This window comes from Palaemon carinicauda, chromosome 20 (genome assembly GCF_036898095.1).
Source record: "Palaemon carinicauda isolate YSFRI2023 chromosome 20, ASM3689809v2, whole genome shotgun sequence".
NCBI lineage: Eukaryota > Metazoa > Arthropoda > Malacostraca > Decapoda > Palaemonidae > Palaemon > Palaemon carinicauda.
In genome coordinates this window covers 95,739,443-95,751,942 of record NC_090744.1, presented here as the reverse complement: position 1 = coordinate 95,751,942, position 12,500 = coordinate 95,739,443, and the positions used below count along the sequence as shown (strand labels likewise).

The 12,500-nt window shown below is 35.5% G+C and overlaps 1 protein-coding gene across 1 annotated transcript; it reads left to right on the top strand.

Annotated features, from left to right (window-relative positions):
- Positions 1-1,753: 1,753 nt before the first annotated feature.
- LOC137659544 (perlucin-like) lies at positions 1,754-6,568 on the top strand. The gene is made up of 4 exons (XM_068394411.1): positions 1,754-1,931; positions 4,045-4,173; positions 4,772-4,945; positions 6,318-6,568. Exons 1-4 carry the CDS (start codon positions 1,775-1,777, stop codon positions 6,551-6,553), a joined length of 696 nt encoding a protein of 231 aa, XP_068250512.1. The 5' UTR covers positions 1,754-1,774; the 3' UTR covers positions 6,554-6,568.
- The last annotated feature ends 5,932 nt before the right edge of the window (positions 6,569-12,500 follow it).

Below are 12,500 nucleotides of genomic sequence, written 5' to 3'. Positions count from 1 at the left end.
CGCATTTCGCAAATAAATTTTGCCTCTTTATAAATCTCGTACCTGATGAGTTTTTGAAAATATCTTTGTTTAGAGGTTTGCACAATGAAGCAATCATGAACTCAAATACTTCTATTCTTTTCGTGTCAGGAAACCTTTCCACTGTGTTTTCGTGATCCTTTTTTTTCTATCGAAGCGGCTGTCCGAGATATTGTTTTTCCTCATGGTTGCGAGTTGGATACGCTGCGAGGTATCTTTTTTTTATCTAATATTTCATTTTCTCTGCCGTTTATTAATTAGGTTTCTTTTGTAAATAGTTATTTATTCTGATTATATAGCTTCTAGCGTATTTATGTTGATGCTTTCCTTCATTCTTTTGTTACCGAAGTAAAGGGGTTAACTAAAATCCTTTACCAACTCACCGATGTAAACTCAAGTTTCTTTTTTAAAAGTGTGCTCAATATAAAGATTACATACAATATAGACACCATTGATGTTTTGCATTGACCGTAAATTGCTTATTGGAAGCGTCCTACTGAGCACTCACCGGACTGGATTTCGAGTCTTTCTTTAGTGTCTGCAACCTCACCATCCTTGTGAGCTAAGGATGGGGGATTGGGGGAGCTTATAGGTCTACATGCTGAATCATCACCAGCCATTGCTTGGCCCTCCTTGGTCCTAGGTTGGGCGCTGATCATATGTATATTTGGTTAGTCTCAAGGGCATTGTCCTAGGGCAATGTCACTGTCACTTGCTTCTGCCATTCATGAGCGGCCTTCAAAACTTTTAGTCGCCATATAAAAAGTTGTTTCTGAATTTTTCTTTTGGTATTTATGAAACATTCCTCGCTAAAAAATTCAGATTTGCGAGTCATGAAATCCAAAGCAATTTGTTTCAGATTAAAATATCACTAAAAAGTCCAAAAGGGAGATTTAACTTTGCATGATTTCTTTCTGAGTGGGGATACCTTAACATGGTGAAAGGGTTTGGGTATCGCCATGAACAGCAAAGCTGTACTAGCCAGGGCCACCCATACTAGATTGGTTTGCTGTGAGCAACCAGCCGAAACTCTCCAACCATCAACAATCCGCGTGGTGATGAAAACTGGTCAAACTCCAGACATGAATTGGAATGTCTGAAGCCTTTGTCCAGCAGTAGGCTAGAAACGTCTGCATTAGGTGTTGATTTCTTTTTAACGGTCAAAAACTAATTTCATATAACTTCCAGTAAGTGATCCGGGACTAATCTATTATATTCTTTTACATTATCAAAAATGAAGTAAGTATTATTTCTGATGCACAATTACAACGTTATTTCATACCATCGATTTTAAATGACCCGGAATTAATTATGAACCCCTTTACATTATCAATAGCAAATCTTGTGAAATTTCAGAGATAAATTCCATATCACTCTTACACGATCCGGAACTAATTTTGTACACTTCGTTTTACAAGCTAAGAAAAATAGACATATTTTAATGTTGGTATTGTTATCAAGATATTTTACTTTAAATGTTCATTACTTCTCTTGTAGTTTGTTTCCTTATTTCCTTTCCTCACTGGGCTATTTTCCCTGTTGGAGCCCTTGGGCTTATGGCTTCCTGCTCTTCCAACTAGGGTCGTAATGATAATGATGATAATAATAATAATAATAATAATAATAATAATAATAATAATAATAATAATAATAACAACTTAGTCATTTCTTAATCATTCCACCTCCATCATGAAAATAGGAAGTAATCTTGTATAATTTTTTTTTACATGAACCTAATTAGACAACCCGGAACAAGATGCAGGTGATCTACATAGTCGCCCTCACTGTGGCGACCCAAGGACTCTTCCTAGCCGAGAACGTCTCGGGGGAAACATCGACCAGAGACCTGGAGAGGGCTCTGGAGGAGGCTCTGAAACACATCCGTGAGATGACTGAAAGCCCTGAGAAGCCAGGTGAGAGAGAGAGAGAGAGAGAGAGAGAGAGAGAGAGAGAGAGAGAGAGAGAGAGAGAGAGAGAGATAAATCAAAATTATTGAGATGACCGCAAGGATATTGTCATTGTTTGCCTACGTGAGTAGAAGGATATTGTCGTAATTTACCTACGTGAATAGAAGGATATTGTCATTATTTGCCTACGTGAGTAGAAGGATATTGTCGTAATTTGCCTACGTGAATAGAAGGATATTGTCATTATTTACCTACGTGAATAGAAGGATATTGTCATTATTTGCTTACGTGAATAGAAGGATATTGTCATTATTTGCTTACATGAATAGAAGGATACTGTCATTATTTGCCTACGTGAATTGAAGGATATTGTCATTATTTGCCTACGTGAATAGAAGGATATTGTCGTAATCTGCCTACGTGAATAGAAGGATATTGTCATTATTTGCCTACGTGAATAGAAGGATATTGTCATTATTTGCCTACGTGAATAGAAGGATATTGTCATTATTTGCCTACGTGAATAGAAGGATATTGTCATAGTTTGCCTACGTGAATAGAAGGATATTGTCATTATTTGCCTACGTGAATAGAAGGATATTGTCATTATTTGCCTACGTGAATAGAAGGATATTGTCATTATTTGCCTACGTGAATCGAAGGATATTGTCATTATTTGCCTACGTGAATCGAAGGATATTGTCATTATTTGCCTACTCGAATAGAAGAATATGATCAATATTTGCCTACGTGAATAGAACGATATTGCCATTATCTGCTTACGTGAATAGAAGGATGTTGTCATTATTTACCTACGTGAATAGAGGGATATTGTCGTAATTTGCCTACGTGAATAGAAGGATATTGTCATAATTTGCCTACGTGAATAGAAGGATATTGTCATTATTTGCCTACGTGAATAGAAGGATATTGTCATTATCTGCTTACGTGAATAGAAGGATATTGTCATTATCTGCCTACGTGAATAGAAGGATATTGTCATTATTTGCCTACTCGAATAGAAGGATATTGTCATTATTTGCCTACGTGAATAGAAGGATATGGTCAATATTTGCCTACGTGAATAGAAGGATATTGTCATTATCTGCTTACGTGAATAGAAGGATGTTGTCATTATTTACCTACGTGAATAGAAGGATATTGTCATTATTTGCCTACGTGAATAGAAGGATATTGTCGTAATTTGCCTACGTGAATAGAAGGATATTGACATTATTTGCCTACGTGAATAGAAGGATATTGTCATTATCTGCTTACGTGAATAGAAGGATATTGTCATTATCTGCTTACGTGAATAGAAGGATGTTGTCATTATTTACCTACGTGAATAGAAGGATATTGTCATTATTTGCCTACGTGAATAGAAGGATATTGTCGTAATTTGCCTACGTGAATAGAAGGATATTGTCATTATTTGCCTACGTTATATCGTGACATAATAAATAAATCATATGAATTAACTGATCACTCAATCAATCAGGGAAAACTACTTACACAGGAAAAATTAAAATATTCTACTTACTCAACTAGTCGTCTCGTTAAGTTTGCTAATTTGATGAAAAGAAACTACAGTAGGAATGTTAGCTGCTAAAATAGATTTATTAACCTAATCGTTAAGGGCAATATCAGGTTACAGGAGTTAATATTACCGATAATTAACATTAAGACGGAAATGGCCTGCGTCAGGTTTACATGCTTTTGTCATTTATTTATTTAACTGGTATGAGCGCTTACTGGAAGTTATGAAAACCTTTTATAATAATAATAATAATAATAATAATAATAATAATAATAATAATAATAATAATAATAATAATAATAATAATAATAATAATAATAATAATAATAAGTAAACAAAACCAAATGGATTAGAAGTAAAGAAGGGGGTGCAACTCTAAATATATATGTTATCAAGAAGTGAACATGAAAAAAAAATCACTAAAACATAATGGAGTTAGGGTGCAAAAAAAAAAAAAAAAAAAAAAAAAAAAAAAACATCGTGCAAATATGAATGAAACACACAGGCAAACGCTACTGACACATTACATCACTGACGTTTCCCTTTATTGTTGTACTAAAGACATCAATTGTTTTCCAGAATTAGCAGATGCAACCCACAACCTAACAGCAGCCATCCAGGAACTGACGAGTGCAGTCAACAACAACACTCACATGGTTGCCACTGCTCTTGGAGACAGGGAACCTCTAGGTAGCGGACAGTGGCTCGGTGAGTTCTAGTATACAGTCTGATAAGTATTTCACCTGAGTCAGCAAAATTTATTGTAAATGTTTCCTGTGTATGCATTGTGATTTTGTAATTGTACATTCTACTTGCGCGCATGTATTTTCACGTGCCGAAATGTAACTGAGGCCCTTTGCGTCAATAGGCATGGTAGGAGATGATGACGATGATGAGGATTATATATATATATATATATATATCTATATAAAGATCTACATATATATATATATATATATATATGGATCAATATGCTAGATTATTTCTTTCTACACTTTAGCTAAGGCCAACTACAAGCGGATATTCACTATTTAAAGAGAAAATCTAATTCTTGGAGAAAGACCCATAATTACCTCCTCACGTACAGAATAGTTCTTTTGCCCACTAAATGTATTTGACGAATTAAGAAATTTCGACGAGAGTTGATACACCCTTGATCCAGTAAATAGATTCCACGAGTCATATTTATCGGCTTTTATGGGCTGTGATATCTGAAATAATCTCTAAAATACATTAGTTCTGATTTATAAATACATTTTTATTACATTTTCATGTTACATGTTTTAATTTCTATTCTCTCTTCCAGAGAGAACGAAATGTGAACCACCCTTCTTCGCCGTGAGCTCCGAATGTTTCTACGTCAACAGACACAAACATGTGACCTGGGCAGAGGCCCGGGAATTCTGCAAGGGTCTGGGAGCCGACCTAGCCGTACCTAACGATGTCAACACTCTGAGGGCTTCGCTCCTGGATAAATTCCGTAAGTTTATGGAAAACAGGATTGTCTTGTTTACGTAGACTATTTATTCTACAGTATTTCCCTTACCCCAGAGGCAATACAAAACGTGCCCAGAGACGGCAAGAGAAATTCGTCATGGAGCCAATGAAGATTATTCAAGGTCAGGCACCGTTTTCATCTAAAATAAAAAAAATAAAAACACTACCACTATACTCCTAAACAATTGATATCCCAGCACTAAATACATCTTTAATCGCTGCACTCTATATCAAATGAACTTTATCAGAGATAAAAATAGGTATCCCATTATGATTTATAATTATTTGGTGGAATATATATATATATATATATTTTTTTATTAATTTCAACATTTTACTTTCTTGATTTTGTTAGACTTCTGGCACATTGGAATCATATTGGTTGGCATATGAAAAGTATATTGCTCTCTCTCTCTCTCTCTCTCTCTCTCTCTCTCTATATATATATATATATATATCTATATTTATATATATATATATATATATATATATTATATTTATATATATATGTATATATATATATATACACACACACACACACATATATATATATATATAAAAACATAAATGTTTGAATATCGGCCTTCAAGGGCAATGAGGATATTAAACTCACCAAAAGTTGCTAGTCATCCACATTGATTAGTTACAGAAGATGAAAAGACTTTATCAAAATACATGATTGGATTTATGCAATAGGGCCATAATGCCTGGCACTGGGGTTATGGAGGCCATTCAGCCCCAATATACAACTGGTTTAAAGGAACCCCCGAAGTTGCATTATGATACTGACGGTAAAGAAGTTGGACAGCAAGAAATAAGAAAACGAGAGGGAACAGAAATATAATAGAAGGCTAAAAAGTGAGTGCAGTTAGAGTCCGATGAGACGCTGCAAAGACATTTATATAAGCGGTGCACTGTCGGTATCCCATCCATTCGAGAATGTAAATTAATTCAAATCAAAATTCGACTAGTCCGGAATAATGGGATGTTCAAAACAGCAGAGTCAGATCAGATAAAAGACTCAAGCAGGTATTTTGGAGATCAAAGCTAGAGAATATAATCGGGTTAAAAGTTAAGTATCAATAAGTACCCTGATTATGAAAAAAAAAAAAAAAAACTTAATCTTTTGTCCGTGACATTTCATCGAAATAATCTTTAATTATGAAGTTTATTTTCAACTTTTATTTCATATTTCCTCTTTTTATCATCTCTTCTTATGTGTGATAAGTATCCAGTTTTATGGAGGTCAGTTGCAGGTGTTTTTTACTAAATAAATCATAAAAAAAAATTTTCACTACAGTAATTAAAAAAAAAGGGTTTTCATATTTATCGTCCTTGTATTAATTCCCCAACAGCTGAGGACGACTACAAATCCTTCTGGATAGGAGCCAAGGAATCCGGCACCGAGGGCTCCTGGGTGTGGGTCTCCACGAAGCCCTTCCAGCCGAAGGACTGGGCCACGGGACAACCTGACGGAGGAAACGAAAACTGCGTCATCCTGAGTAGAGACGACTTCCCGTCTCTTCACGACAGCCCTTGCTACCTCAATACGCTCTTCATCTGCCAGAAGGTCGTCTTGCTTCAGAATTGAGGGGAATGGGGAGAGGGAGAGGGGAGGGGGAGAAGAGGGGAAGTGGAGAGAGAGAGAGAGAGAGAGAGAGAGAGAGAGATGGGACCATTGCGAGAAGGTTTTGTTGCTTCAACAGTGAGGGGAGAGAGGGAGTGGGAGGGGAAATGGAGAGGGGGAAGGGTGAAAGAGAGAGGGTACCATTGCGAGAAAGTCTTGTTGCTTTAACAGTGAGGTGAATGGGGGAGAGGGAGAGGGAAAGGGGAGAGGGAAGGGGAGTGGTGAGGGAGAGGGGGTGAGAGAGAAAGAGGGGACCATTGTGAGAAGGTCTTGTTGCAATAGTGAGGGGAAAGAGGGGGAGGGGATGAGCCACCTACGAGATACTCGTATTGCTTCAATGGGGGGAGGGGAGAGGGAGGGGAAGTGAAGAGGGAGATATATATATATATATATATATATATCTTTTAGGTCACACTCGTCGGCATTGCCAGACATAACTACTAAGTCTCTCTCCGTCCCTCGGGTAGGGAAGAGGGAGTAGTCATATCCTAGTGAGAGGGGTATATGTGCGTGTGTGCATTTGTACCTAAATATTTAGCCGTCCTTTTTGACGGGTCGCGTACACCAGTAGACTATAAAGATGAACCAGTGAAACTTGAACGAAGAAAAAAGGGTTAAGACCGTAAAAGCAGAACCTAGGTTAATTTTATTCCTAAGAAAATTAACTTATTTGGGAAACTGAATATATCTTGAGGCTTTTCAAAATCAAAATGATTTTTTAAAATTTTCAAAATAAAATCTCCAGAGAGAGAGAGAGAGAGAGAGAGAGAGAGAGAGAGAATACTGAACAGCATCAGTACAGCGAAGATTTTGAGCACAATATCAGCTTGCAAGAAGAAGGACTCTATGTTGCAGCAAGTGCTACACTATTCAAGTTAGTCTATCATTCTTATCTTTAAGTAGCATTCTCATGAACCAGAGAGATAAGTTGTATAATATATACCAGTTTTTCTCCTGCGTTGTTCTTGGCTTATGAAATATCAACTATAATTAATTAAATGCAAGTTGTCTCTCCTCTCAATATTCACATTTCTAGGTTTCGCTACTTATTATGAAGAATTCCTTGTCATCAAATTGACAGAATATCTATTCTTTACGTATCATGTGAAAAAAAATTAAAGGCTACCTGGAATTTGACTTACTACGAAATTAGATATTAAAATATGTTTGATTTCTAAAACAATCTTATAAATTCTTTAGAATATACTTTAAAATGTGCTTTGCTAATATCCTTTATCCTTTGGGTATTCCATATATATATATATATATATATATAAATAAAAAAAATATATATTCACAAATTATATACAAACACACACACACACACACATATATATATATATATACATATATATATATATATACACAAACACACACACACACACACATATATATATATATATATACATAATTTGGTCAACTTAACTATAAGTAGCTATTCATCTATCTATCTATAATACTTTACTACAACACAACATATAATTGAGATCAGACCCCAAAACTTATGATGTTAACACTCATTCCGAAATATCAAAATGTTCGTAAAAATAAGCCATTAAACATTTAACAATGGTAGAGTGCGAATACCGAAGTTTGTAATTTAGTTGCATTCATCTGCAAATGCCAATAAATAATTAGAATTCAACACACGTTTTCTTTTTAGTTTCATTTTATCCCTTTCAAAAGGTAAAAAATTTTTTTTGCGAGCAATTGCTAAATCTTCAAAGGTTTAATAGCCGCTCATGAATGCTAGCGGCAAGGGACAGTGTCATTGCCTTAACAAACAGGACAATGCCCTAGAGACTGACCATATATACATATGATCAGCGACCAAGTCTCCACTCATCTCAAGCTAGGACCAAGGAGGGCCAGGCAATGGCTGCTGCGTAGACTTGTAAGCTCCCTCAAAACTCCCATCCTTAGCTCACAAGGATGGTTAGGTTGCAGACACTAAAGGAGCTAGCAAGTTTCAGTTGAACTCGAACCCCACATCCTAAGCTCACAAAGATGGTGAGGTTGCAGACACTAAAGGATCTAACAAGTTTGAGCAGAACTCAAGCCCCAATCTGTCGTGTTTTTAATCATAAGATAAACAACCAGCATAAGTGTCATGCGCTCTTGTTTAGGCTTCTGTCACACTACTGGGTCCAGAGTATATCCTAAATGCATTTGTAATGCTAGTGGGCTAAGAGGTTGATTTTAGGGCTAAAGCCCAAACAGTGGAACCGAGAAAGTCATTCAGCGTTAGGCTAATTGTCTGTCCTCAAGAAATCCAGTGCCACTTGGGTCAGCCCAAGATACATCCTCTGTCTTTTTACTTTTTCCATTAGTTCTCATTTGTCTTATCCAACATAGCTGTGCAACTAATTGCGATTTATCTCTCTTCTTTTCCGGGTCGCATTCCGTTTGAGATTTAAAGATATCCTCGTGGTGCCTAAATGAGAATTGTTTAAAGATGTTAAGTAGTCTTCCAATGCAGGACATTACTGTGAAGGCTCGGGATAACGTTCAATGTTATATTTACAATTCAACCGGTTGAGAAACCTAGCTTCGTAGAACAGTAATTTAGCAAAGAAACATAAGTAGAATTTCGTGCGAAATTTTGTTTTAATTGTTAAAAAATATAGAAACTGACTTCTTAATTGAATGCTTCGGTTGCAGGTGTTTGATTGTTCAATGTTATATTTTTACTATTATTTTGATTATGTCTTTCTTTTCGAATATTACTTGTAATCTGATTGTTTACGTTTGTATAATTAGACGTATCACCTGTAATCGTTGTAATTTGAGAATGTTTTGAAGAAATAAGGAAGTGCAATGTAATTTTTATTCCATGATGTCATAAATTCAGTTTTATATATACACACATATATAATATATATATATATATATATATATAACAATCTATATATATACAGTATATATATAATATATATATATTGTATGCATATATATATATATATATATTATATACATACATACATATATATATATATATTGTATACATATATATATATATATATTGTATACATATATATATTATACACACATATATATATATATATATAGATATATATATATATTATGTACATAAATATATCATATATATATTTATATATATACATTATATATATATATATATATATAATCATCATCAGCCGTTGATAGTTCACTACCATACTGTAGGTAGTGGGTTGACCAGGGCACCAGCCACCCATTGAAATACTACCGCTAGAGAGTTATTGGGTCCTTTGACTGGCCAAACAGTGCTACACTGGAGCCCTCTCTCTGGTTACGGCTCCTTCTGTCTTTGCCTAAACATACACCGAATAGTCTGGCCTATTCTTTCCACATTCTTCTCTGTCCTCATACACCTGGCAACACTGAGATTACCAAACAATCCTTCGCTCAAGGGGTTATCTACTGCACTGTAATAATATTGTTCATTGGTTACTTTCCTCTTCGTAAGTATAGAAGAAACTCTTTAGCTATGGTAAGCAGCTCTTCTGGGAGAAGGACACTCCAAAATCAAACCATTATTCTCCAGTCTTCAGTAGTGCCATAGCCTCAGTACCATAGCCTTCCGCTGTATTGGATTAGAGTTTTCTTGCTCTGGGTTAAACTCGGGCGTGCTGTTATATCTTATTTCCCTTCCTCTTGTTATTTTTATGAAAGATCTAATTTAATATTCTTACTGTTCTTGAAGTATTTTATTTTGATTGTTTATTACTTCTGTTGTAGTTTAATTACTTCCTTTCCGCACTGGGCTATTTTTTCCTGTTGCCGCCCTTGGGCTTATAGCATCTTGCTTTTCCAACTACGGCTGTAGCTTAGCTTATAATAATAATAATAATAATAATAATAATAATAATAATAATAATTATAATAATAATAGTAATAATAATAATAATGGCTGCATACACGACCTTCCACTCCCGTCTGTTTATGGTCTTTCTGTGCTAATCTATACCGCAAATTTTCTTAGCTCATCAATCCACCGTCTTCTCTTCCTTCCTCTGTTTCGTTTACAATCTCTAGGACCCATTCAATTATATTTCATGTATATCTATTATCTGTCATTCTCATTATATGTCCTGCCCATGTCCATTTTTTTTCTTACTTATTGTTAGAAGGTCCTCTACTTCAGTTTGCACTTGCATCCATGTTGCACTTTTTCTATCTCTTAGGGTTATTCCCATCTTTATTCTTTCCATAGCTCTTTGAGTTGTAATTAGCTTATGTTTAAGGCTTTAGTAATACTAAGTTTCTGATGCATAAGTTATTACAGGTAGGACCATCTAATTAGATATTTTCCTTTTTAGAGAAAGCAGCATTTTACTTTCCGTAATTTAATTTTGTTTAACAAAAGCTCTGTATCCCATAATTATCCTCCTTTTAACTTCGGTCTCATGTTTTTGGGAAACACTTACTGTCTGCCCTAAGTAAGTCTAGTCATGAACAAATCTCCAGAGGTTCAGCCATAATCCTTATATGTGGTCTCTTTGCATTTTCATTGAACAAGATAGTACCATGTTGTTATTGTATATATATATATATATATATATATAAATGGCTTTAAATGTAACTGAAATCATATTTTCGAAGGACTGATTTCGTAATGTTAAAAAAAACCAAGTTGTAACATCGTTCTCCGACCGTTTCGCCATCTCTCTCTCTCTCTCTCTTTACATTACTAGCCTTAAAAAGTAAAAATAAATATAACAGAGAGAGAGAGAGAGAGAAAGAGAGAGAGAGAGAGAGAGAGAGAGAGAGAGAGAGAGAGAGACAGAGAGAGAGAGAGGTTAGGAAAAAAAGAAGTAAAGGGAACGATAACAGCATGAAGGAAAAAATGTTGAAGCGAGGATTCTGTTGCCTCTAAGACCTAATAAACGCCGCCGTGGATAGTTGAGCTAATTGAGGATGTCTCAAGAAGAAACAGAGGAAGTCTGGAAAGGAAAAGACGAGCGCGTCGGGTCGTTGACCAGTCAGGAAGGTCATGATTATGTTATTTGTGTCTCTTTAAAAGTTTAAAGGTCGCTCATGAATGAGAGAGACAAGGGACAGTGGCAATGCCCTAGAAGGACAATGCTCTAGAGACTAACCATATCTACATATGATCAGTGCCCGAGCCACTTTTTCATCAAGCTAGGACCAGGGAGGTGCAGGCAATGGCTGCTGATGATTCAGCAGATAGGCCTATAGGTTCCCTAGCTCACAAAGATGACGAGGCTGCAGACGCTACAAGAAACTATCGAGATTGAGCATGTCTCGAATCCCAATCCAGCAGATAGCCATGCAGGGAGGTTTCCAATAGGCCACCACAACCTTAAATAAAACGTATTCTGATTCTGATTAATGTAATCATTATTGTCAGTATTATAATGATTTATCTTTCCCATGCCATTAAAAATCAAAAGCGGATATTTGAAAAGTACTTTTTTTTCCCAATTAATATCGGGTCCGATGATGTTATTGGCAAAGGTGACGACATCAAAAGGCCTTTGTCCGCATTAATTAATACTGTTTGTGTTGAAGTTGAATAAGAGAGTATATAATATGATTTTTACTTTCCCTCGCTTCATTTAGAACAAGGGCTTTTTATATGCGTATCTTTGTCGTTGACGTAGTAAACAAGAGTTCGTTTCATCTCTGGTCTGTTTGCAATAGTCAGTTTGGTTTGTTTGCATTCTCGCCTCTCCAGAGATTTACCATTTGGGCTCGGAAGAATTCTGTTTATTATTATTATTATTATTATTATTATTATTATTATTAATTGTTAAGCTACAACCCTAGTTGGAAAAGCAGAATGCTATAAGCTCAGGGGCTCCAACAGGGAAAATAGCCCAGTGAGGAAAGGAAAATGGAAAAAATAAATATCTTAAGCATAATATTAAAATAAATATCTCCTGTA

Bases quoted from the DNA above. Each gene is read 5' to 3' on its own strand.
- LOC137659544 (XM_068394411.1), top strand. From the start codon at position 1,775: ATGCAGGTGATCTACATAGTCGCCCTCACTGTGGCGACCCAAGGACTC. The intron at 1,932-4,044 runs GTGAGAGAGAGA...ATTGTTTTCCAG, and splicing joins TGAAAGCCCTGAGAAGCCAG to AATTAGCAGATGCAACCCAC. The intron at 4,946-6,317 runs GTAAGTTTATGG...ATTCCCCAACAG, and splicing joins TTCGCTCCTGGATAAATTCC to CTGAGGACGACTACAAATCC.